The sequence below is a fragment of the Dama dama genome, chromosome 27 (genome assembly GCF_033118175.1).
Source record: "Dama dama isolate Ldn47 chromosome 27, ASM3311817v1, whole genome shotgun sequence".
Taxonomy (NCBI): Eukaryota; Metazoa; Chordata; class Mammalia; order Artiodactyla; family Cervidae; genus Dama; species Dama dama.
The window spans coordinates 56697628-56725374 of NC_083707.1; the positions used below are offsets into that span (position 1 = coordinate 56697628).

General features: G+C 42.6%; 1 protein-coding gene across 2 annotated transcripts in view; it reads right to left on the reverse strand.

Annotated features, from left to right (window-relative positions):
• Positions 1–791: 791 nt before the first annotated feature.
• ATP8B1 (ATPase phospholipid transporting 8B1) overlaps positions 792–27747 on the reverse strand; it is a 150804-nt gene continuing 123848 nt past the window's right edge. For both annotated transcript variants that reach the window (XM_061130887.1, XM_061130888.1), the window contains exons 16-28: positions 22815–23003; positions 20339–20451; positions 18629–18793; positions 17772–17883; positions 16543–16618; positions 14285–14417; positions 13508–13796; positions 9260–9483; positions 8022–8105; positions 6733–6978; positions 6281–6419; positions 3967–4097; positions 792–2522 (exon numbers count right to left, since the gene is read on the reverse strand). In XM_061130887.1, coding sequence (XP_060986870.1) covers positions 2298–2522; positions 3967–4097; positions 6281–6419; positions 6733–6978; positions 8022–8105; positions 9260–9483; positions 13508–13796; positions 14285–14417; positions 16543–16618; positions 17772–17883; positions 18629–18793; positions 20339–20451; positions 22815–23003 — 2126 coding nt within the window. In that variant the 3' untranslated portion in view covers positions 792–2297. The remainder of the gene's footprint in view (positions 2523–3966; positions 4098–6280; positions 6420–6732; positions 6979–8021; positions 8106–9259; positions 9484–13507; positions 13797–14284; positions 14418–16542; positions 16619–17771; positions 17884–18628; positions 18794–20338; positions 20452–22814; positions 23004–27747) is intronic.

The following is a 27747-nucleotide window of genomic DNA, read 5'->3' on the forward strand; positions in this document are numbered from 1 at the left end:
TTTCTCATGCCATTTCTATTACAGAGGCTAATAATCTGTCCTATCTCCTCCCCCGGCCCCACTTCCAGTGGGTTGCCTTGATGCAGACATGAAATTCTGCTCCGGAAGCAGGCTATCTGGTGTAGGATAGCAGACAGCTGGATCCTAATTTCCTACCTTACAAAACACCCCTAGAATGAGAACTCTCTCATCACCTGCTACTACTACTGATACCGCCCCCAAAAGTCCTCCACTTCTGTCTTCCTTCTAAGAACCTCCTCCTCTGTAAAGTAGAGGGGTCATTTCCCTAATGGGGTCCCAGCCTGCCTTCCTGTCCAGGAGCTGACCACCTGTTCTGCAGCCGTGCGTCAGACTTGGCTCTCCTGGTCCCTACCTGCTCTCCTGCCCTTCAACACCCTGATAATTTCCCTTTGCTTATTTTTCTGCCAGCCCTTCCCCCTGTATTTCTGGACTGCCTACCCACTTCCCAGCCCCTGCTTTTTGGTCAGGGGTTACCATTGCTTTTATTCCACCTCCAGAGAGCTGAGGTCACTTGGATGAATTGTGCCCCTTCTCATATCCTAAGATGCACTCTCCCTGGATATAGTTGTTCTTACCAACTGTTAATCCATACTCTGACTCTGTAGTCGGAGCCTCTTGTCTCAGCCACTTCGCCCCTACACTTAGTACCCCATCTGCAACTTACTTCTCACCACAAAGGATCCCTGTGTTCCTTTAGAAACCACGCAGGCCTAGATTCCCTATCATCTGCCCCACTCTAAAATAAAGAACTTAAAAAATACTTTAACAGATTGTACTTCCCCAAAATTTTACCAAAGTGTTTATTTTTTAAACAAAAATATACATTAATCTCAGATTTACAGAATATAGAAATAATTTATCCAAAACAATTTGCATTTTAAAACTAATATTGCACCCAACCATGGAAGTCTTTGACACATTTACATTGTCGACCTTTCCCACAATTCGCAAAACGGGAGAGAAATCTGAAACTGACAGAATTACACAAGCTAACTTTTCTTTACAAAAAAACCTTACAATTTTTTTTTATTTACAAGATAAAAGTTGTAAACTTCCAGAAATTTACTTCCATAGAATAAAGAGCTAAACATTCTTTGCTTATACCTGCACAATGAACTATTTACACACTGCGATTTCCTCATAAGGAACTCGAATGAATATTGTGAACATTCACAACCTAATGGTAAAGAACAGAATTACTGCAGACACTTCTGTGTCTTCACTGGAATACGAAAATGAGTGTGAAACACAAAGAATGAGAAAAGCCCCTGGATAAATAACTCTTATCTCTTTGAGGCCAGTTTCCATAACTGCCAAAGTCATCTTCAATTTTAAAAGGATACACTATTAGCCTTAGGAATATAGCTACGAACAGCCGTTAAGATCTCTTAAGTAGAAAAGAATGAGGTCTCTGTTTTATGTCCCTTATAAAAACACTTAACACATAGGCAGGCACAAAAGTTTGCTTTTCAAAAGAAAGCTTTGCAGAACATTCTGCAATTTATCACTGATACCCTCAGTTTTTAAAAGCTTTAAAAAAAAAATCCATAAATATTTAAATGCATCGTTTTTTAGACAACAGACAATAAGCTCACTTGGTTCTACAGGAAGTGGCTGAAATAATACACAATAGTAAGAGTAAACGTAGGTAATGTCCTTTTTTCACCTGGTAGTAGACGGAAACAGACCCAGACCTTGTGTTTATGAAATGTGAAGTCACTTTTGTTGATTGAGCTGAATTAAATCCACATGAGAACATGAAATCATGCGGTCCCATTATCAACTCTGAAAAAGGCAGACCACTTAGCTTTTAGGAGATGAACATTCATGAGTCTTCTGTCATTACTATTATAAGGTCTTTGTTATAGTAAGATAGACTCCAGGGGGAGAAAAAGAGCCTCTGGGAAATTCCTGACAAAGATCCCAGACAGGAAGAGCTTCCTAATTTTATAAAACGATACCATTTGAACTGAAATAGAAGACGTTTTCAAATTTTCTTGTCCTAGATTGAGACGGGGTTAAAAATGTTCACTTTGAATCATAACAAAGCATCAGCATCTGAATAATCTGACTTTTCAAAAGGTCTTCTTGGGTTGGATGACTGCCACAGCAAAAGCAAGTCGTTTGCTGAAAAGGTTCTTGTCTTCAGCATCCTCGTGACAGGTTCAGTTTTCTACAGAAAGTTCCCAGTCTCTCATTTAAAAAAAAAAAAAAAAAAGACAGAGGCGTTTCCTCCGTGTGACTGTTTTTCTGCAGGTCCCCCGGGAGCCGAGGCCTCAGCTCTCGGCGGTGCGCCGGTACTCCGCCGAGCCGTCGGCGATGACCCCGTCCAGGGGCGAGCGCTTCTTGCGGATGCTGCGGCCCGAGGAGATGAGGTCGGCGTAGCCGCGCTGGTGCGAGAAGGCGTAGGCCGAGCGCCGCGTGGACACGTCCCGGCGGAACACGTGCTTGCGCCGCTGCCACTGCGTTTCGGCTTTTAGCTGCTTGCGGTGCTTCTGAATCTGCAGCAGCGGGAGAGGCAGGGTCAGGTGAGGGACAGCCGGGAGGCCGAAGGGAAACGCGGGTCTGCGCCCGCAGAGGGGGCCCCTCGGACTGACCGGGGCCCTGGACCAGGCTTCCCCACGCCCGCCTCCCTGAGGGGCTGGCATCTCCATCTTGGCTTTAGAGAGGAGGAAGCAAGGGCAGAGGTTCCAAGAGGCCTGCAAGCTCTCAGAGCTAGAAACAGGCCTGCAAGCTCTCAGAGCTAGAAACAGGCCTGCAAGGTCTCAGAGCTAGGAGCGGGGCCACCAGGACTCCCACTCCTCAACCGGCGCTCTTTGCAGCCCATAGGGCGGACTGGCCCAGGTGTAGCAAAGACCCTTAGTGCCTCTGGGTGTTGTGATGCACACACTGGTCAGTGGGGGTGGGGGGAGATACAGAGGACATGAAGGCTCCTTGCCTGCCTGGCAGCGCCTCTCTCTGTTCTGATGGAGATGGAGCTTATCCAGGTGCCCTCCTCCTCCTGCTCACAGCTACACTCCTCCCGGGATGTGGACTGCACCCGCAGGGTGGGGCCGATTGATTTCCCTTGTTCTGGACTAGTCTGGGAATGGGCATGTGCCCTAATTCTGGCTCAGGAGACACGAAGGAAGTGTGCTGAGCCCTCCCCCAAAGTCCCCAGGCTCCTGAGGGAAAGCTCCAGGAGACTCAGTCTTGAATCTTCCCCTGGATACAGACTTGGCAGGGTGCAGTGTCAGGAACTGCTGTAGCCATCTTTCAGAAAGACAGCAGAGGGGAGAGCGAGAAAGAAACCCAGGCCACTGCTCATCACCTGAGCCTGAAGCCCGTTCTGTGAGTGGAGGTGGTATGTGATCACTGAGCCCTTTTGAACCGTATCTTCCTGATACTTGCAGCTCAAAAAAAAAAAAAAAAAAAGTGAAGTCGCTCAGTCGTGTCCGACTCTTGGCGACCCGGTGGAGTGCAGACTACCAGGCTTCTCCATCCACAGGATTTTCCAGGCAAGAGTATTGGAGTGGGTTGCCATTTCCTTCTCCAGGGGATCTTCCCGACCCAGGGATCGAACCGGGGTCTCCCACATTGCTGGCAGACGCTTTACCGTCTGAGCCAAAGGATCCTGCTATAAGAGGTGACATTTTTCTTTAAATGGAAAAAACAAAATCCTAACCTGTATGCAGGGCAAAATACTAATAGTATAATTGCTGAATATATAATTGCTAAATTGAGAGGGTAGATGTATATACTGTTCTTCCTTTTTTATAATAAAAAACAAGCAAACAAAAATTCCAATCCCAGGGGACTTATTTGCAAGGTGGAGTTAAAGAGTAATCCTAAAAACAGACCAAACTTCCTAAGAGCTAAGAATTTTGCAGGAAAGCTGCTTTGGAGAAAGGCTCTGATTTCTGTGAGAGGCACTCAGAGTTAGGAGAAGTCTGTTTTTGTCTATACCTTGTCGCTTTCTGATGGCCAGATGGTCATTGACAAGAAGCGAATGGCAATAATGGGCAGCAGGCACACAGCAACGGTCAAGATGATGGTCAACCAAATATACGGCTGTCTCAGAGCATTTGAAGCTGTGCCTGGAGGAAGCACAGAGAATGACTCACAATGGTCCTTTCATCCCAAGGAGGGGAGGGCATGGCTAATATTCCACAGTCCACAAATGGATTCTCTCCGGTAAACTTTTACAACCAGATTGCCCTCCCCAGAACATCCCATCACCATTCAAGGAATAAACATTTTAAAACCAGACTAAGCAAAGCAGAATAAGGAACATAAATTCTTTGGAACAAGGCAAATGTATATAAGTGACTAAATAAGGAAAAAAGGTACATTTGTTGGCACTGAAGTAATTAGAAATGCAAAGATAGGCAATTTATACTTGGATTTTTTTTTTCAGGAACCTAAAAAAGCACTTTCCTATATATACCTATGGCTGATTCATGTTGATATATGGCAGAAATCAACACAATACTGTAAAGCAATTATCCTTCATTTAAAAATAAATTTTTCAAAAAAGCACTTTCCAATTTATACCTTTGGTTTGAAACTCCACATATTAACAGCAGGCAGTACTATTTGTGGGTAAGCCTTATGCTAGGTGTTTTATACAAATCATGCAGTTTACTCAGTTCTGAGAGGTGAGTATTGCCGTCTTTACTGCGTGAAGAAACCAAGTAGTGGAGCAGTATTAATAAAAAATTGGTCCAACGTAACAGAACTAGCTATGCAACTCCTGAATTAAAATCCATATCCATCCAGCTGGAGCTTGGCTTTTTCTACTGAACTCAGCTTCTAGTTTTTTATGTCAGAGGAAGTAACAATTCAATTCTCTTAATACAACCAGGTAATCATATATACTACTTAATTTTAAAACTGAGCCAAATTTGTTACAATATTTTCTGTACTTAATACTGTGAGTTTATAAAAATAATAGTGTTTATTTTTTAAATGTAGTTTTAACACTGATAAATGTGTATGGGTTTAAAAAACACTCCCTATGGGAATACCCTAAGTAACTGAGTACTAAAATTTTAAAACACAGTCACAGTAAGGAAGAAGACAGACAAAAAAAAAAAAAAAAAAATGAGCTCAATTCCAATTAGAAAAGGGTTATTACCACATATGTGCTCAGTTGTGTCCAACTCTTTGTGACCCCATGTACTGTAGCCTGCCAGGCTGCTCTGTCCCTGGAATATTCCAGGCAAAAATACTAGAGTGAATTGCCATGCCCTCCTCCAGGGGAACTTGCAGACCCAAGGACTGAACCCACATTTCCTGCATCTCCTGCATTGCAGGTAGATTCTTACCACAGCTACTGCCTTTTATAACCAAACAACTGGTCATTAAAAAAAAATTATTTTACAGGGAAACAAGTTTATGGGGCATTTTTTTTTTCCATTTTGAATCCAAGCTACACATCCATAGTAAGTTCATAAATTCTAATTTATGCTATAAATTTTATGATATTAGTTCATTCTAACATTTGTCCATTTGTCATATTATATACAGCTGTAAACTATTGTTTTTTATAAGTTTACTTACTGCTCTGTGTGCATATTTCTGATGATACAAATCCACTTTTTTTCCCCCATTTATTTTTATTAGTTGGAGGCTAATTACTTTACAATATCGTAGTGGTTTTTGCCACACATTGACATGAATCAGCCATGGACTTACATGTGTTCCCCATCCCGAACCCCCCTCCCACCTCCCTCTCTAACAATCCACTTTTAAGTTCTAGAATTCCATTATAATTTCTTTTGCTAATTTGATACTCTTATGTCTTTGGGTTATTTCCAGTTTTTAAAAGACAGAAGTATTGTAGTGATACAATCTTTTTACAGATTACCTTTCCAAAATTTGGTGTGTTTCATCTTAGGGTATATTCCTCATGTGGAAATAACTAAATCAAAATGTACCCCAAATTTTATTATGTATTTCTAGGTAGTATTTTAGAAAGATTAAACTATCGTACTGTATTGGGAAACATGTATCCCTAGTTTCCCAGTAACCTTCCAATATTAGATTTTATGGAAGAAATAAAAAGCACAGTTATAGCTTAAAGTTATTTAATTTGCTTTCCTCCCATCATGTTACCCTGCTTCCAACCCACTAACCACCATTCAGTCTCTACTCAGGACATTAATTTTCACTCACAGTAATTCACACTTTGTGTTTTTACTTACCCTGAAGTTATGTCAGAATCTAAATTAATGACATTTTTCTATTAATTTATTTTTGGAATTTAGAAAATACCAACCTGTAAATTGAAATGAAGATGGAAAAAGAACATGTATCCCAGCACTATGAAAGTCAAACATGATGCCAAAATAAAGTGCAATGCTTCCAAAAATTGAAAAAGCATTCACAAAAGTCCAATAAGAAGTATCCAAGCCAATCTGTTGGGAAACCAGAGAAAAACAGAGCATTCATTTTGGGGAGTTAGCAAGAAATAAAGGATCTAAGGATTCTGAAAATAGAATTCAGCAATTTAGGCATGATTTGGCTTCTGAACAATCAGAAGCTGCTCTTGGCTCAGGCAAGAAATGGGAAATACGTTTGTTGCAAGAGATGAAAATAGCATCCATTCATACTTGCAGAGCGGCAGAGGCTCGGCTGGAGGGAGACTGGGAGCCAGGCAGATGTGCCTGCTGGTCTGCGCACAGAAATGGATGCAGCGGGCACTGGACACGGTCAGCTAAAGCCACATACCTGGAAGTTGACTGTTATTATGAGAGCAGAGGCGATCGTAACCGCGAAAGACTGATAGTCCGAGGGCGCCTCTCCGTCCTGCCCCATGGTCTGCGTGTAGGCTCCGTAAGGTATGAAGAAGAGGACCAGTGACGTTAAAGCCCCGTGCAGCAAGCTGACAAAGAATCTCCTGTAGTTGAAGAGCAGGTCTCTCTGTCCCACCACGTATAAGCCGGGGAAGCGGAGGCTCAGCTTGTCACTCACGTCCTTGAGGGGAAAACACTGGAGTTGAGTGTACTGCCCGCCAGGATCCAAGAACTCGGATACATTCGTTACAACTTGTATCTCACAAAGAATTGCGACTTGTTAAGTTTTCAGGAAGGCAGAAACCAAAGAGAAATCCTGAATAATTTCATTGTGCAGACAGCAGCTTCAATACTGTGCTAAGTTGATTCAGTTGTGTCCAACTCTGCGACCCCATGGACTGTAGCCCGCCGGGCTCCTCTGTCCATGGAGTTCTCCAGGCAAGAATACTGGCGTGGGTAGCCTTTCCCTTCTCCAGGGGATCTTCCCGACCCAGGAATTGACTCCAGGTCTCCCACATTGCAGGCAGATTCTTTACCATCTGAGCCACTAGGGAAGTACCCCACCACTATTTGATATTTAATTTTGACAGACTAGGTAAACTACTATTTTCTACTTACAGAAAGCAAATTAGTAATGTTTAAAAAAAGTATAGGAAGCCTATTTTTACTTCCTGAGAGATTATTGTTTCTCATTCTTTGAGAAAGCATTTTCACATTCATGATGAGCTAATTCCAGATTATTCTTTTTATTCTTTAAAGCAGCTTCTATAAAAATTGCAACTACAAAAAAAAGAAATAAAAAAAAAATTGCAACTAGATAGAATGTAGATTTAATTAAACCAAGAAGTTTGGGGAGGTATTAAAATAATTTAATGTAACTAAAAATGTAATGTAACTTACATTACATGTAAAGTTACAAGTAATGTAACTTTAAAAATGCCTAAGTCATTATCATAGAGACATACTATATTGTTAGGTATCTAACAAGAAAACCTCAGCATCCAAAATGAGGATAACAAACTCTCTTATTGATGGATTCAACCCAGGCACAGAAATCTTCTTTTCTTACTATAAAACCAGAAGCACAACAGTTGTTGCCTGACAGCAGAAATATAATAGGGCTCACTCAGAAAGAAGTGAAAACCAAGAGAAGACACTGAAATATGTGCTTTGATACAGGCGCTCAGCCTGTGCAGAGCACCCCTGTCCACACCGGGGTCCTACCTGGTCGAGCAGCCCCATGAGGAGCACGGGCAGGCTGGAGTAGAGCACGTTGTACAGGGTGATGAACCAGTCCTCGTACGCGGTCTGTGAGGAGATGACAGGGTCTGTGTCACCAACCAAGAAACATTGCCAGGCTAGTCAACACGCATGCACCTGCCCTCTCAAAGCAAGGACATCCCCAGGGAGAGGACGCCCGCCTCCCCCATCAGCTATGCCCGCAGTAGGCATGAGTTTGTTTTTATAGAGTGGGCAGAATCAAAGGGCTTCTCACAGTCCTCTCCCTCCTCAAATAAGCAGGGAAAAGAATCTGGTCTATTTGAAAAATGCTGGAAAACATATCCATGTTCATCCTCTTTTATTAATGAATGAGATTACATCCAGCTGGCTCAAAAGTACATATGTACCATTCAGATTTGCTTTTATCTTGCTGGTCCAGCATTTCCAGTTAAACATTATCTAAAACATTTTGAACATAAGAAAGAGGCTTCTGAAAGGGATAAGCAAGACTGTGCACACACGAGTCCTCAGGGGGCGGGGGGAGGATCAGAATGGGTTGAGGAAACGGGCTGACTTGGCACCAGCATTGATGCACAGTCCTGCACAGAAGCAGGAAGAAGGATCCAGTCTTGCTCAAGACCTCTTGGCCCAGTTTCTACATCGGCCCTCCTCTTGTTCCAGTTGTCTGTGGCATAGCATCAAAGAGGTTTGGACAAGCACGGGCATTGGCTTAGGTTCATATTTTACTAATGGCATTTTTCTGCCATGTCACCAATTTGACATGTTAGATATGTTCCTATTCCTATTTCAGCAAAAGACAAAAATGTAAAACCCAACAGCAATGGAGACATAATGGGTCTATGATCACCTGAAATTTATAGAATCCCTTTAGTCACAATATAATTTTATACTTAAATCTGAAGAGTTTGTTCAAAGCTGAACAATTTCTTAAAGGTAAGATGACTTGGGAAAAAAAAATCTAAGGTGAAGGCAAAGACACACGAAGTCAACAGGCCAGGAACAAATCCTGCCTTTTTTAAAGGCAAAGTAAGTTCAAAGCACCAGAAACATTTTAGAAAATTCATAAACTTAATTGATCTACGTCTCAATTACTAAGAGACACAGCATCAAAACTGTGAACACGGAAGGGAAAAATAGAAATTTTTTTTTCAGAAGTAGTTTTATTCATGTAAGAGAAGAGCATTACTCATTTAATAATAATGATGGTGGTAGTATATTACCTGTGCAGAGTACCCATTGAAGAAGGAGTACCAGAAATGAACCAAAGTAAATGCAAAGTTTTTATAAAAGAAGTATCGCAGGAACTTGCACATCCTTATGTAAGACCACCGGCCATGCACCAACAGCAGTCTCTGCAGGTATCTGAACTGTGCAAAGGAGTAGTCACTGGACATGACAGCTTGCATGCCTTCTTGTCCACTTATCCCAACACCGATGTGGGCAGCTATGGGGTGAGGAAGCAGACACTGTGAATCGTACGCTTATTTTAAACCAAAACATTGAGACGATAAAAATGTTTCTATGGCAATACAAAAAAAAAAAAAAAAAAAAAACCTGACATTTATGAACCAATAAATGTGAAAGCTATTGCTCACAATCCTCTACCCCAGCTTCTGAACTCAAAGTCACAGGTACAGGTTGCTATACAGAGCACATGGTTGGGCCTCCATAAATATTTGTGTAAGGATCTCAATGGGTGATGAACTCCATTTGGATTATCTGCCCAGCTCATAAGCCATCCTTCCCAGCCACAGGGCAAGCCCTAAGCACCCATTTATATACCATATCTCCCTGCCTCCCTGGCCACAGCTGAGTCAGCTATGGGCAGATATGTAATCTGTGGTAGTTACTATGAATTGGCTCTCATCCTTCATTCTAAAATTTTACTCTAATTAGAGAGGTGGGAAAGCAAATAAACCCCCTACATTGCTCAGACTCTCTTGCAGCTAGGTCCTCTTCGTGAATTAGGTTCCACTTGTTTGGACTCACTTGTGACTTGGAAGCAGAAGTAGATGGGAGCCCAGCATCCCTTTCCTGTTTGGCATTCCTGCAGCAGACTCTGTATATCCATTCTCCAGCTGCCTGGATGCTGATAAACAACTGCAAGGGCTTCTCGACTGGACAGCTCTTCAGAGGAGCCTCAACTCTAAAAACTCCTCTGGCAAGTGACCCGGACTTGGAGACACCACCCAGAACCAACCTTCCTCGGTCCATCGAGAATTTCTATGAGCACCTGACCCCCTGTATTAATCACTTCCCACTTAGAGTATCCGTAGGGATTTGTTTCCCTCAGTCTCTCTCTCGGTGTTTTGGAATTAGGATTTGGGTGTGTTGGTCTGGAATGTTGGCATGTAAATTCTTGAGTTGTGGGATGGATGTACTTCTTTCTGAGGCACTGAGAAATAGAGTAATCTAGAGAAAGGATGAGAGAGACAGACTCTGGGTTCTTGGTACTGCTTCTTGGTTCTAGCATTATCCAGAGGCCTGGCTCCTTGAGCAGCACATATTTGTAGCTTTTTAAATTAGGTTTCTTTTTCTTGTATGCTAACTTTAATTGTTCTCCAAGACTTGCAATCAAAAGTGTTTTAACTTAGATACGATTAAACTTTCAAAGGCTTATTCATGGCCCACTGAGACCTGAGGGGGGGCCAGTTGTTTTAAGGGGAGGAAGGTTTCCAGAATGGATAAAAATAATAGTTCCAATTTTATCCATCTTTCCAATAGTCATTAAATTATATGTTCCACTTAGAGAATTATGAGTTTGATCTAGGTCTTAAAAGTCATGGAAGACCAATAGTGAGATCATTTTGAGAACATGTGTTGGAGAACACAGTCTACGGTTGCTCAGACCCTGAGAAGTGTCTGCCAGTTCAGCAGAGTTTCCAACTAAAAGCTCCAAAACCCCTGCCCCAGTTGCAGAATATAAGGTCTGACAAATTCAAGACGTTAACACAGTGACTTGTCCGAAACCTGTTTTTAAATAACACTCTGCAACTCTAAAAAAAAAATATAGAATAAACTGCATCTCGATCAATATTTATGACCTCTCTCTAAACACATAAATAGTTCTTAATGACCAGTCATGGTTGCCAGACTGCTCTTTCCTACCAAACGGTGGCCTTCTTTCCTGAGCAAGTAACGGAAATGTTGCGATTCTTTCAGAGCCAAGGTCGAGGAGTCCCTGAGCCCCTGTGCTAGGCCATGACATCCAGGCCAGCCTCTGCGGTGCAGACCAAGGACAGTATGTGAAGTGAACATTGCCCCAGTTCACAGGGTGACTCAAGGCAACTAAACAGATGGACTTTATAAGACCACACTGCTTGTGTTTTCCTGAAACCTAAATATAGACACCTAGATTTTCCTGAAGTTTCAGATGTGGTTTTAAATGCCTTCCAAGTAGATTGCTTCATAATTCCCTAACAAACTGATAGTTTCTTCCTGCCACTTTAATGCCTCTTGTTTATTCTCAGGGTTTCAGCCAAGTAAAGCTCCACCTACCAGCCCTCTTCAGGCACAAAGGAGGACGAGGGCAGCCTCTCAGGGTCGCTGGGTCCTTACTAGGGGCAAACTGGTGGACTGCAGTTCCTTCCACTTCTACTGGCTACACCACTAACCATGAAACAAGTTAGGAAATGGTCAGATTTTTTTAGACACAGATCCCACTGTACTTCACAAACAACGATTTCTGTGTATTGTTCCTGATGCAGGTAAAACAACAGTTTTCACAAAGTTCAAAAGGTGCTTAACAATACTTGGATTAAGCTACGTTCTTCCAAGGAGACCTGAGATTCTCTGATTTTCATCCCAAAAGGATGCCTCCTACATTATATATAAAAGCATCTACCATATAACACAGCTTAATAAAATGCTTAAAACCACTTAAGAAAAAACAGTCTCTAGGAGATTCATGTATGCTGACTCTGTGATCCCTTTTGCTATCAACTAGTGAGCCCAGAGCAACAAGAGTCTTCAAGTCTCTTTCACATAGTCAGATGGTAAGTCTGTAAAGGAACCCCCCTTTCTCCAGTATCTAGAAGTCTTCGTTATAACTGAAGAAAAATCATGTTTGAGTTACTTGCTTTTTTGGCAGAGGCATTTATGTTAAGGTACGTAATGGAAAATAAACTAGAACTGGCTGCAGAGGAAAGAAACATCTGATTCAGAGCAAGAAATGCCATTCGCATGGCAGGATGAGCGTGTGCAAAACTGCGGAGAAATTAAACCGGTAGAGGCCACAGACATACACGGGGTAAAGAAGCAAGAAGACGTACATTACAGAGCCGAGTCCTGTTGAGGAAGATAAAGTTGGAATATTCTTAGTATATATCAAGGAGGAGGAGGAAGAAACTCTAAGGAAAGAAAGAGACACATGAGTTAGAAAATAGGTTGAATTCAAAGTCTAGTTATATATATAATCCCTCTAAGCTACCCAGCACCTACAGGACATGTGCATACGTGCCATGGATTGTTCATCTTAAGAATAATATCACAAAGCTAGAGATGACATCAGAGACAATTTTCTTGTTCTCAAATGAGAAAGCTGACGCCTGAGCATGAGCCCAGGGTGACACAGCATGTTGGTATTAGGATGAAGGCAAGTATTCAGATCTCATTAGTTCAGGCATTTTCATTACAAGATACCCTATACAAGTTCTACAGGGAAACAAAAGGACCAGGATTCAGACATACTGATACAGATTTGGTTCCGAATGCTTTAATACCAGCAAAACTGTATTTCCACAAGATAGGACTCAATCCTTTCATTTGTGGGTACCTAGGGTCCTCCAACAAGCAAAAAGACCTTGGGAGGTCAGGAAAATGTTGTGGCCACATTGGAACTTTGCTTCAATGCCAAGTGTTACTCTGAGCTCACACGAGGTCACCCAATGGTGAAGTTCAACAATTTACCAACAGCAGGAAGAAAGCCCCAGAAAACAATGCTTAGGTGTGGGAGAGTAATATTCCCCAAACAAATAACAATTCAACAATTTATGCCAAGCTCAGCATAGATTTTTGCAAAACTTATTATATGGTAGGGTTTTCAGTAAACCCTAAAGAAATACAGGAGGAGAAGCAGCAAGAGAAAATAAAAAGCTAAGTCCAAACATATGCAATAGAAGGAAACAATGATAAGGTCACCCACATGAAACTCATCTCCTACTGAGCCAGCTAAAAAGTTTGTGTGGGTTTTTCCATTAGACATTATGGAAAAGTCTGATCAAGCTTTTTGGCCTGTTTGGCCAACCTGAAACTTGGCACCGTGCGTGGCATAGTCATGCCTGCTGCACTCTCCTCCTAGAAGGACTGGAAGCTTCCTGAGGGCAGGGTCACGGGTGTCGTCATCACAGGCAAGTGCCTTTGCCCAAGGTCTGCTTCATGAGAGCCCAAGCAGTGAAGGACTACCCCCGAAAGGGTCCCGCCGTTTCCCCTCTGGCAGCTGGCGGCCCTGGCCTGTGGGCGAGACTCACTTTTGATCATGTTGACGTCGTTGGCGCCGTCCCCGATGGCCAGCGTGATGGCCTTCTTGTAGCGCTTCACCAGGTCCACCACCATGGCCTTCTGCTTGGGGGTGACGCGGCAGCAGATGACCGCGCTGCACTCGCAGGCCAGGTCCACGAAGTTCTGCTGCTGCTGCTCCTTCTTCACCTCCAGCTTCCTCATGCTCTGAGTCCGCAGGCGCCTCCCCTCCTCCGTCCGGGGGAACTTCAGCTTCAGAATCTTGCTTCTCTTGGACTTCTTCTCGAGGAGGATTTCATTCTGCGAAATTAAGGAGGGGAAAGGATTACAGTCTGTTTGGGGTTTCATATCAAGAGTGCCATTCCCAAGATTTTAACCATCTGAGGGATAATTTGGGGGCTGCGTCACTGATGATATTGTTCTGATTATAAAATATTTACTATAAAATTATAGAAAGCTTTTAAATGTACAGTGAAGAAAATTAAAATTTTCTGTTGACAAACTAGTAGTAACCACTGCTACCAGTTTATATCATATAATAATAATATTACATATATATGATCATATTGTATGTAGCATATATATATCACAATATTATATATATCATATATTATATGTATCACTTATTTTATGTATCATATAATATTAACTCTCAGGCTTAGGAAATCGTCCTCTCATTTATAGGCTAACAGATTTTCACATTGGTAATTAATATGAAACTGTCTAAAATTGGTTCAGAATGACCTGCTTTAGTTTGAGCCAAAGGGAGAGAAGCTAATGATACGTACCAACCAAGAACCAGTGATTATTAAGGCACGGTTTCCACCAGATGGAAAAAAAGGTTCATACACTCGGGGTACAAATTTTGCATAGACTCCTCCTCTATTCCTCTGGTTTTCCATCCTTGTATGAAGAAGAGCGCTGGGGGAAAATTTAAGTGTGTGTAAGACCATGAACACACCCTTGGCTGGGAGATAATTTTGACATATAATCTTTTTAAAATAACAATAAAAAACACAGTAGCATAAAAGTTATCACCTTTAACTATATGAGTATACAGTTCAATAGTATTATGTATATTCACATTGCTAATCTCCAGAACTTTTTCATTTTTCAAAATGAAACTCCATACTCATTAAATAACAACTCCCCATTTCCCCTTCCCCCAGCTCCTGGTAACCACTTCACTTTCTATGAATGTGACCGCCCCAGATAACTCACATAATGGAATCATACAGTACATGCCTTTTTGTAATTGGCTTATTTCACTTAATAGTGGCTCATTTCACTGTTCTCAAGGTTCATTCATGTTGTAGCATATGTCAAAACTTGCTTCCTTTTTAAAGCTGAATAATATCCTGCATTGTAGGCAGATCCTTTATTGTCTGAGCCACGAAGGAATCCCCAATATTCACTGTATGGATATACCACATTTGTTTGTCCATTCATCTGTCAGTGAACCCTTGAGTTGCTGCCACCTCTTGGCTATTGTGATTAATGCCACTGTGAACATGGGTGTGCAGATATCTGTTCAAGTTCCTGCTTTTCATCCGTTGGGGTATATATATAGAAGTGGGATTGCTGGATCATGATAATTCTATTTTACAATGTTTGAGGAATCATCATACTGCTTTCCATAGTGACTGCACCATTTTATATTCACCAGCAGTGCACAAAGGTTCCAATTTTCCATATACTTGTACAAACACTATTTTCTGTGTTTTTAAAATAGTAGTCATCCTAAATCAATATTAGGTGAAACTGTGGTTTTAATTTGCATTTCTTTAGTGATTAGTGATGTTGAGCATTATTTCATATGCTTATTGGCCATTTATATGTCTCTTTGGAGAAATATCTATTCAAGTCTTTTGCCCATTTTTTAAATCAAGTGACATGTTACTAAGTCTTGATTCCTCTACCATGGAGGCACCATGTTCTGGGTACTTTATTATTTGCCAAAGGTGGCTAAAAGAAGATACAGTTGAAAATGTGTTCACAAGCAACAGAAGGAAGGCAACCTTAATCAGAATTATAGTATATTGGGGTGAACCCTAGTGTGCTATAAACATTAGTGACCACTGTTGGGCAGAAAAAAAAACCAACTTATTTCCACATAAAGTTATGTCTGCCTTTGAGTTATTCTGCATGCTTTATATTAACAAATTATTGAGAAGACCACGTACAGCTCACTCATGTGATATAAAAATGAGTCATGGAATTCTGGAGTAAAAAGGACCATAAATACCCAATCTCTTCATGTTAACAAACAAGGAAATTAAGTCCGAGACAGATAATGTGATTTGCCTGCAACAAGCTGATGGGGAAAATGCAATGAGGACTCAGGTCTCCTAACTCTCAGCCAGGATTTTCCATCTTACACACATAGAGCCTTTAGTCTTCACCTTCAAGGATGGGTTTCTCAACCTTGGCGGTACTGATTCTTTGTTATATGTGGCAGTTATAGGTACTGTAGGCTGTTTCGCAGCACCCCTGGCCACTACCCCACTAGAAGCCAGGAGCACCCCAACTTCCCCACTGCGACAACCAAAGACGTCTTCAGACATCGCCAGATGTTCCCCAGAAGGCAGAGGCCCCGCCTCCCCCACCCTGCTTGAGAACCACTGCACGAGGAGATGCGATAGTTATTGTTCTTTTTCCACATTAACTTCTCATTTTCAAGTTGAAAATAAGGAGTAATCAAGACAAATCACTAAAGGCTGGGAGAGACAAAATATGAAATCTAATTCGTAATTAGTCAGTGATGTCTCAAGCCCACTTCCTTTTTCAGCAGGCAAGCGCTGAGGGCTTCCAAGGGATACAGAAAAACAGCCCCTGAAGGGGCAAGGCAGGCCTCAAGTTTCTCTACAACAGAAGGTTGAAGTGTGGTGACTTGGAGCTGCCTGCTGTCTCCTGTTTCACTTAGACTTGAGGAGACTGTCGCAGGTGACACGTTCTAGCTCCATCTCTCTGTCTGTGTCTACTGTCCAGTCTTGTTTTTATAAAAATGAGATGTTACATATTCTCACACTGCAGGCCCTTTACTCACCTGATATCTTCCCCGTAGCAGATAGTGGTATCTTCAGTAAGAAGTTCACAGGCAAATCCTATATTTTCAGCAGTTTCTACAACAGAAAAAAAAAAAAGTCAAATGTCATTCCTACTGATGAATTTAATAACGGCCTTCATCTAGTAACGATTTTCTCAATTAATAGGACAACCAGATTCAATCAAATACACTTTTTGATTTTTTTGGTAGCAATGTCTAGACATCACTAAAGGAAAAAAATCCTTTTCTCTGTAATAGGTCTAATAAGTCAAAGTCTGGTCGAAACGTTTTTAATAATGAAATATGCTATAATATCAAATATGTAAGCTGGTTATTTAATAAAATCAATGTTCATTGAAATACTGAACACATCTAGTTCATGTGGTTTAATCTGGGTCGGGAAGATCCCCTGGAGAAAGGAATGGCAACCCACTCCAGTATTCTCGCCTGGAGAATTCCATGGAAAGAGGAGTCTGGTGGGCTACAGTCCATGGGGTCGCAGAGTCGAACATAACTGAGTGAGTGATACACACACAAGGTGGGAAGGATAACCATTTCCACAAACCCTCACACGTGGCTCCTGGACATTTTCTCCCCTTTTCCACCACCCCCACCATTTGTTTGAGGTCGAGACTTAATTCCTTAGCTTATCTGAGTGTGTAATCCATCAACAATGTCAGGGTAAAACAAATGATCTAGTTTCCCATGGAAGGCTTCTGGAGTAAAAAAGCAACAGAAACATAACACAACATTCAACTCCTTGTTGAGCTCTGAATTTAAACATTAGAATCTTCCCGTGGGGATAAAATGACAATTTTCAAGCAATAAAAGAGGTAAGAAAACCAAAGCTGCTATTCAGCATGTTATGCTCTTTTGCTGTCTGCCCAACAGATGGTAAAGTGCTGGGGAAGACAGAAGGGACCAGAGGGCTGGCCCTTTAGGACAGGAGCCCATGTCGGGCAGAGAGATAAGACTGAACACAGCCAGCAGGACATAAATAGGAGCTCAGTTACAAGGAGTAAATTCTGCCACCAAGGGAGTTTCAGGAAGGAGGCAGTCAGGGTGGGCTGGAGTAACACAGGATTTCTCAGGGAAAGCATCTCTGCCCTAGAGAAATAGACAGTGCCTGTGCAGGATGGGAAGTCTGAGAAGGTCACCTTGGGCAGGGGAGACAGGAGCTGTGGATATTTGTGAATTAACAGATAACGCTTCCCTGCACACTGACTTACCCTTTTTGTCTCCAGTGAGCACCCAGATCTTAATGTCAGCTTTTGAAAGTTTTGAAATGGTTTCTGGGACTCCATCTTGTAGCTTGTCTTCAATAGCTGTTGCTCCTAATAGCTGGAATGTACATTCACAGAAAGGAATTAGCAAACAAGCCAAAAATGTTCTGTATTTGCAGTCTGCCAAGCTGTAAAAAAGCAGACGGGCTAAGTACACCCCAGCCGCTGCACCACAGGGGCCAGCGGCCACCGTTAACTGGGAAGGCTGCCGTGTCCCACATGCACCAAAACCAAGCGGCCAAAGTCTTTTTCCTTACAGTAATTCACCAAGACAAAAATGGAAGTACCAATCAAGGACATTAAAAATATATAATTTTGTTGTGTGTATACTACTTTACATGGATACAAACCAGTTTCTTTTGCTAAAAGTCAACACTCACTATCTGTTAAACATTTCCTTTCCATCAAAACTCTACAAACAATAAGAATTAAACTTTGGAAAGTCTCTATGAGTGGTGTATTTTTCTTATTTCAAGATTTTGCACAATATAAATCATCTCAGTAATTCTCATAGTGTAATAAGTATATGCTGGCTTATTATTGTATAAAATGAATTGTAATAAGTGATATAAAAATAATAGAATCAGAATCTCACAGTGTTTTCTGTCTTTTGGTTTCTCATAATGGCCACTGCTATTTTGCTTACTGAAAAAAATTCAAATGACAGAGTTCCACTGTACTAGTTTCAAATACTACAGTTTGAATTGTATTTCAAGAGTGAGATCAAAAATGTAATAAAACTTAGTAAGATTTCCAATTCTGTTCAGAATATCAAGGGAAAAGTTACAAAGGTTAAAACTCACAATTAAATCTTTTTCAATCTCCTCATATACTTTATCCAGAGCTTCGTCCCGGTTGGTTGAGGCTACACTGGCAGCCATAAACTTTTTATTCCATTCTTCAAATTCTTTTTCTTCAATTTCCTTATAGCAAAGGCACAGTGTTCTAAGCGTCTCACTTGCAAAGATCTATTAATTTAAAAGACAATCCAACCACCCAAAGAACAGTTATTTTTATGTAAGTTTGAAATCTCATTTTGCAGTAATACAATAAGATAATTTAAAAAGAGACTGTGAAATGATTCTGTACACATACATTCCATAGAGGAAAGTAAACAAATATTAATACTTTGTTTTCCTAAGTATTCTCAAAATCTTAGGACTGTTTATTTGTAGTTCCCTAATTAAGGGGAAAAGTATAACTTTCTTCTAAATCAAATCATGAGAATGAACAAAATACCCTTAACAACTAAGAAAATAAGAGACCAAGGATGGTGCCTTGTGGTATAAAGGTTTTGTAAACCAGACCTGACAACTTTACAATTTGTTCCCATAAACGTTCAAAGACTATGAACTCTCAACCAAGCATTATTCCCTCAAACCAGTTCTGAAAGACACGAGCCACTGTTAAAGCTGAGATAAAACATTTTCATGAAAAACAGTCTGTAAATTTTAATCATGGTGAATAGATTTAAAGCCATTTTAAATAGCTTAAATGTGAGCCAGTAAAAATGGTTCATTACTTCACAATCACATCTTGTCTAGTCAAAATAGCAGAACTGGTTCACCCAAGTGAGGGTTTGCTTTCAAAGACTCTTTGGCAAGTTCTGCATGTATTTGATTAGACCGCCCTCGTTCAAATTCTCATGAGGAATTATCCACTGTAACTGCTTCAGCAACACATATATAACCTTAAAATGTGACCCCACTTAGTAAACAACATATTCATCGGACTTTTTCTGAAGGAGCTTTGGCCTGCAAACTCACACGCTTCAAGTGGAGGGAAAAAAGACCCCTTTATTGAGTGCCAACTAAGTGCTGGGCACTGTGCAACTATCCCCATGCGGGGATAGTTCATGCAGGCAATTAATGATTCATCCTCCAGGCTTCACTGCCCCCATGATATAAAAACAAAACAATATGAGGGTGGGTATACAATTCTCAGATTTCCAGAAGCATTCTGAAAAACCACAATATTACTGAACTGAGCACATGTGTGCATGCTTAGTTGATCACCCCTGTCTGACTCTTGCGACCACATCATCCCCTAAAATAGCAAGTCTGAAGTAACGAAGACCAAACTGATTCTCTAACAAAGACATCGATTATCCCGTGCACTGCTTTCTCATGCCCCATCCTATAGGAATGTTCTCTTGACTTCACTGTACGTAGGACACTGGAATTCTTGGAGGCCACACAGATGCTGAGACTAGAACACAGGATGGTTATGGAACTCGCTGAAGGTCCCCGGAAGAAAGACCAGCCTTTCTCCTGGGTCAGTCCTGCAGGTCCTGCCGACCTAGATGCACCGAGCTCGCTTCCTAGGAAGTCAGCCTCTGTGGCAGGATCAGAACCAGCCTGCCGTATTCCTACTTGGGTGCTCTTTCCTCTCAACCACACCTAGACAACAGAAGGGTCGACAGGTAGCACAGAGCTTTCACTCTGGCTTCAGAGATAGTACCAGAAAATAAGTTTGGAATCCGTGGCATAAAAAAGAGTGGAAGTGAGACTTACATCCAGGGCATCCTGCGTTTCTTGTCTCGTAGGATTCGTTCGATGTAACCGTTCATAAATCACAATGTCGGCACCCTTACAGTAAAGCCTGATATTGCCTTCTGGGGTTCTTACTAGTAGCAAGAGAAGGAAAAGCCAATAATCAAGTTAATGTTTGATTTCTTAAAACTATACAGTTAATCTTCTGAAGGGTTACAGTGCTAATCATTCCTAATTAGTTTAAAATAAGCAATGGACCTAGAAAAATGTTGCTCTCAACACTGGTAAGCCTACATAGAATGTAGTAGTGAAATATGAAAAGATTCCTTTAGTCAGCTCAGTTTTCCATATGCTTGCTTATTCTTTCAGCAAATATTTGTTGGCTCCCTACTGTGTGTTGGAGAAGGCAACGGCACCCCACTCCAGTACTCTTGTCTGGAGAATCCCATGGACGGAGGAGCCTGGTAGGCTGCAGTCCATGGGGTCGAGGAAAGTCGGACACGACTGAGCAACTTCACTTTCACTTTTCACTTTCATGCACTAGAGAAGGAAATGGCAACCCACTCCAGTGTTCTTGCCTGGAGAATCCCAGGGAGGCTGATGGGCTGCCGTCTATGGGGTTGCACAGAGTCGGACATGACTGAAGAGACTTAGCAGCAGTACTGCGTGTTGGTTTTCTCCATATAGACTACTTTGTCCATGCCAGCCAACAGAAATCCTTCTTATCTATAAATCCACAACACTCACTGCCTTTAATTCTCAGGTCATTAACACGACTCCTTATGACCATTTTCTTGGCTTTTTTGATCTCCGAAGTACTTTAATTGCATCACGTGTCTCACCACTAACTAGATTTTAAGTTCTCTAAGGTAGACGCCAGGCATGATCATCAGCCCAGATCAGTGTTAGGCCCACAGGAAGCACTCAGTAAAATGAGACTAATCATTTAACTCAGTAATAGTATCAGTAAAAAAATGACTAAGTCAGGAAGCAGTTAAACCTATACACTGGTTAAAAAGTCAATCTCAATTCCTGCCCTGCAGATGGAGCGGGCCTGTGGACGTGGTGGAGGAGGGGAGGAGAGGGAGGGATGGACTGGGAGCAGCGCTGACACGCACGCCCTACCGCGGGTACAATGAACAGCTCGCGGGAACCTGCTGCACGGCACGGGGGCCTCAGCTCTGCGCTGACCTCGGCGGGGGGACGGCAGGGTGGGAGGGAGGCCGAGAGGGAGGGGACGTGTGTATGCATGTAGCTGAATCACACGGTTGTACAGCAGAAGCTAACGAAACATTGTAAACCGCTTATACGCCAATTTAAAAATAAAATTTAAAAAGTCAGTCTCATGGTGGAAAATCTTACAGATGTCACTTAACCAAGTGATCCAAGCTGATGTGACCTGCAATCACGTCCCTTCTGATATGCTGTTCTGGGAAGGTCACGGCACCAATCTAGGGATCGTTTCTGCCGACAGGGCACCGTCTGTACCTAGTCATGAGGGAACATCAGACAGGCCCAAACTGAGGGACTTTCCGCAAGGTAACAGCCCTATGCTTTTCAAAAATGTCAACGTGCAAAAGATCAAAAACAGGTTGTGGAACTCTCACAGAAAAAAGGAGACCAGAGTAATGATCACTGAATGCAATGTGGCATCTTGGGTAGAGTCCTGAATCAGAAAGAAAATCCCTGGTGAAATTTGAAAGCGCTCTGTAGATTAGATAATAACACTGTAATGCTGAGTTTTCTGATTCTGATCAGCATACTGGACATAACAGTAAGTGAAGTTTCTTGATCTTAAGAAATACCTACTTAAGGATTTGGGGGAAAGGGACATTAGACCTCAATGCCCTTAATCAACTCTCAAATGATTCAGAAAACAAGAACCCATAAATGACAATGACAAAGAACTTGTGACCAGTGCTGACAACTGGACATGGAAGAAACTACAGGATTCCTTAAAGCGTTCTTGCAAGTTTTCTGTAAGTTTGCAATGATTTCAAACTATGAATTTAAAACATTTCAATATCAGGAAGTGATCATTGTTTCTACTTGGGTTCCTGTTACGTTGTGCCTGAGCTGGAGGGAGGAGTTTCATTCATAAGCACAGCCTGGCTGTTCTCAGAGCTCCTCTCCTGCTACTCTTTTCCCTTCCCTGACATCCCGCAAGGCCCCAGCAGAAATGCATGGAGCAGCTTATGGTAGAAAAGCTCATGCTGTGGGTCTACCAGCCACGGAGCCGCCACGCAGATTTCACAGCTGACAGCCCACATCGTTCAAGACGTGATGCAAGGTTCAGATCTACTGCGGTTTGTCCCTTTGAGTGATGGACATTGTGTAGAATGAAGCAAGGAAATACTAGTTTCAACAAGTCTGCGGAAGTCCTCCACGAGCCAAGGGGCTCATTCATTGCCTGTTTTATCCTGGTGTTGCTAAATAAAATGTGCAAGAGGCAGCATCTCAGTGAAAGATTGCCAGACATACTCTGAGGGAGACCTACCAATTATAGACATCCGCTTCCGGTCACTGTTGAAGTCTAAAAGGGCGAGAACATGGTAGGTCCTCTCTGTGCCCAGCTCACTGATGGTGATCGTGTTCTGGGTCCTGGCGAGAAAGACAAAGCCGAAGTTCCTGGCGGCGCTTACAAGAGCACCCTCGTCAGGAGAGGCCGCCTGGTAGTTGAGTTGACCTAAAAGAAGAGGCAAAAGAGAAAACCAGAGCTGAGCTGGCCAGCAAGTGTTCATCAGGGTGGTTCACATGGGGGGTGAGGATGTCCAGTTATCCCTTGAGACCAATGGGGGATTGGTTCCAGGACTGTCCGCAGATAACAAATGCCATGGATGCTCTGGTCCCTTCTAGGATGTGGCAGACTATAGTAGATACAGTTGGCACCCTGTATCATGGACACAGAGGGCGAACTCTGTTGCAAAGCCCAAAACATCCCCAAGAAAACACATCACTGATTCTTAAGGAGTGTGCCAGCGTTCAGAGTTTTTAAACTTTGATTTCTAATTATAAACAATATAAACTAGAAGTGGAAAAAAAAAACTGGCCAAGAATAGGGAAAAAACAAAAAAAAACCTCATAACCCCACCATCCAGAGGAAGAACAACACTATTCATAGCTTTTTATAATTTCCTTCTGTCCTTTGGAAATGCCTGTTTCTCTAATAGTTTCTAGCATGCTAAATATACATTTATATCCTGATTATTTTAACAATGTATTTTGAGCATGTTATCACAGCTTTAAAAATTCTTTCTATGCATTATTTTAAAGAAATGTAATCTGTGAATGTAATGTGTGACTGCTTTCCTATTACAGGCCCCAGGTGCCTTTCCATAATATTTTTACTCCCCAAAATAACACTGTAATAAGTATTCTATACGTGTATAAAGGTTTTCCTATTTTCTAAGGATAGCTTCCTAGTAATGAAAGCACTGAGGTTAACAACACTGATAATTTTTAAGCCCGCTGTCACATGTATTACACACTTGTTTTCTACAAGGGTTATATCAGGTTATCTTTCCTCTAGAACCTTCTTCACTGTAGTTATATTCTCCTAATTTAAAAAAAAAATCTCAAAATGTATCAATCTGTTCAGTATCTTGATTTTGAAAGTTAAATAATGGGAGACCACATTGATGTCACAACTTGCTTCACAACAGAAGCAAACCTCTCAATGCTGAGGGAAGAAGCCAGACACGACAAGTACATAGCCACGTAATTCCATTTACACGAACACCGAGCAGACAAAGCTAACCCACACTATTCCAAGTCAGGACAGCAGTCACTTCTGGAGGGGCAATGACAGAGAGGGAACAGGAAAGGGCGTCTAGGGGATGTATGATGTTGCATTTGTAAAAATCCAGGCGTTCATGATAAGGGAGTATTCAGCTGGTGAAAATCTACTGAGCTATATGCTTATCTTTGTACGTCAGTTAAAAAAAAAACAAACACACACACATTTTTTTAAAAAAGCTCTGCCTATCCAAGAATTTGTGTTTTTTGACTCTTCATTCTTCCACCTCCAAGTAGAATGAAAAATATGTCTATGGTCAGACGAATTTTCACAGGAAAAGGCATTTCATTTTCCACCACGGTTTGTCCAGGCTGCAGCCCACAGACCGGCAGATCTTTACACCATCTGTCCACAGGGGAGGGCAGATGCTCCAGGGTGAAGGGCTGTGTGCTTAATCACTCAGTCATGTCTGACTCTTGGCGACCCCGTGGACTGTAGCCCTCCAGGCTCCTCTGCCCTGGGATCCCCATGGGGATTCTCCAGGCATTCTCCACTGGAGTGGGCTGCCATTCCCTTCTCCAGAGGCTCTTCCCAGCCCAGGGATCGAACCCAGGTCTTCTTCATTGCAGGCGGATTCTTTACCATCTGAGCCACCAAGGAAGCTGGCTAAATGCCCCATCCCTACACTCTCCTCCCTGGACAGACATACTCAGATGGTTCGCTCTAAGCCAATATTCATCACTCCCAAATACTAATTAAAGATGAGGCTGGTATCTGCTTGTTCACCCAGAAAGACACACACCAGAAGTTACAAATGTACTTGCTAAATCCAGTCGTTCTACAAACACACATACATGCCAGAGGGTAAAATATTTAACCAGAGCTGAACAAGCAGCAGTGAGAACACAGTCCCCTACCTTCGGCAGGTTTCACTGGTGGGGATATATTACATCATACTGAAGGCAAACTTACGCCAACAGAAAAAAAGGAACAAAATGATAAAAGGTGGTAAAGTTCCCATGAGTAAAGACAATCCTATCTGGAGCAAACACTGATATTTTTATCATGAAAAGAAAACCCTTCCATTTTTGCTCTAGTAATGGACTCACAGAATTGCTGACTGACAGAGATGGGAGGAACTTCAGAGATCTGGTCCAAACTCCAACTTGATGTTTGCAGGAGGAAATCCAGACTAAAAATTAACCCCCTGAAACCTTTCCTGTAAGAAAACTCACTATTTATCCCACACCGAGACACAACCAAAAAGACTTTCTTTTCTTGTACAAGCTAATTTGTGCATCACGGAACTGATTCAAATAAAAAAGATGCTCAAACAAACCCCACCACTTATTATCCTGATTGCATAGCTTTCTCTGGCTGATAATTCTAGTCACCAGTCTTAAAGCAAGTTAACTCTCAGACTGAATATCTCCCTCATTTGTAACTTGCTCGTCCTTCCTAAAGACTCCTACTAATCCAGGTCCTAAGTTTCCTTACTGATTTGATGTGTCCTGGCTCCAAACTTCTAAAACTCAGCCCTCATGGTGCATCCATACTTCAGGCCTTCAGGAGAAGACAATATCTCCAAGCCTTTCAAACGCTGGAGATGGCAACTCACTCCAGTATTCTTGCCTGGAAGATCCCATGGGCGGAGGAGCCTGGCAGGCTACAGTCCATGGGGTCACAAAGAGTCAGACACTACTGAGCGACATCACTTTCTTTCTTTGTTCTTTCTTTTCAAACTCTGTTCTCAGCCTCTGCAAGGGCAGGAGTCTATGATGGCCCACACCCTGCCCCTGTGTACACACACACTTTCTCCCAGTTATTCAAGCAAACTCTAATCACGGTACTGCTGGGAAGGGATTTTACAGATATAATTAAGGTTCAAATCTGTTGACTGTAAGATAAGGAGATTATCTGAGTGTTCCTAAACTAATTGGGTTAGTCTCAAGTTCAGTCAGTTCAGTTCCATTCAGTCAGTCAGTCAGTCGTGTCCGACTCTTTGCGACCCCATGGACTGCAGCACTCTGGGCTTCCCTGTCCATCACCAACTCCCAGAGCTTGCTCACACTCATGTCCATTGAGTGGGTGATGCCATCCAACCATCTCCTCCTCTGTCCATCCCCTTTTTCTCCTGTCTTCTATCTTTCCCAGCATCAGGGTCTTTTCCAGTGAGTCAACTCTTCGCATCACATGGCCAAAGTATTGAAGTTTCAGCTTCAACATCAGTCCTTCCAATGAATATTCAGGACTGATTTCCTTTAGGATGGACTGATTGGATCTCCTTGCAGTCCAAGGGACTCTCAAGAGTCTTCTCCAACACCACAGTCCAAAAGCATCAATTCTTCTGCGCTCAGCTTTCTTTATAGTCCAACTCTCACATCCATACAGGACTACAGGAAAAACCATAGCTTTGACTAGATGGATCTTTGTTGGCAAAGTAATGTATCTGCTTTTTCATATGTTGTCTAGGTTGGTCATAGCTTTTCTTTCAAGGAGCCAAGTGTTTTTTAATTTTAAAGTGAAGTGAAAGTCGCTCAGTCATGTCCGACTCTTTGAGACCCCATGAACCATGGTCCATGGAGACCCCATTCTCCAGGCCAGAATACTAGAGTGGGTAGCCTTTCCCTTCTCCAGGGCATCTTCCCAACCCAGGGATCGAACCCAGGTCTCCCACACTGCAGGCAGATTCTTTACCAGCTGAGCCACCAGGGAAGCCTTAGTCCTCAAAAGGGACTGGCTTCTTCCCAGGGACAGAGAGATTGAAGCATGAAAGGGGTTTATGGGAGGGAGATTCTCGGTTGCTGGTTTTGATGACAGGGGGAACCACGAGGCAAGGAAAGAGAGAGAGGCCTGTGGGAGCAGAGAGCAGCCCCAGCTGACAGCCAGCAAGGAAACAGAGACCTCAGTCCTGCGGGCCCAGAGCACTGGATCCTGCTCTCAGCTTGGAAGAGGTTGCTGATCTCTGGACGACAGAGTGGCTGGACCTGATTTTAGGGAGGTCCTTGACAGAGAACCCTGTCATGCCCTGTGCAGACATCCCATCTAAAGAGCTGTGAGCGAAGGAATGGATGATTCAAGCCACTGCGTTGTGGGGATCTAGCGTAGAACCATAGAAAACCAACACAGCTGCTCCACACTCAGCCTCCACGTGCCCTCCTACACATACTCAACACGTGGGCCACGCCCACTGTCTCCTGAGCGTGCCTGAAAGAATTCTGTCCCCTCGTTGCTCACATTATGCATAATGACCGAAGAGCCAATCTCCACTGTTATAAAAGCGGGAAAACGAGAGTGGAAAAGCAAAGGCACGCCAGCCTGGCAGAGCGAGAGGACTCGGCTAAAATGAGTTTTAACCCGTCGTCCAAGCTCAGGGAGGTATTGGGTGCTTTCTGGAGCTGAATTTCCTCAGCTGTAACATGGGGAGGAGTTATCCCCAAGGTCCCGTCCCATGGACCCTTCCAAGGTGCTTTTATCAGTTAGAGCCAAAATCAGCCTCTCCTTCCTGTGCTTCAAAATCCAACTCACCTCCACTTTCAGCATCCACAGCAATTTGCCTGTGATGTGCTGAGTGGGGGAGGATGCCTCAAGGTGCACAATTCTGCCGAGGAGGACAGTGGGACAAAGAGCTGCACCATATCAGGCTGGAAAGGACTTTGAACTCCAGCCCTCCTCCCGCGACATGCAGGAAGAC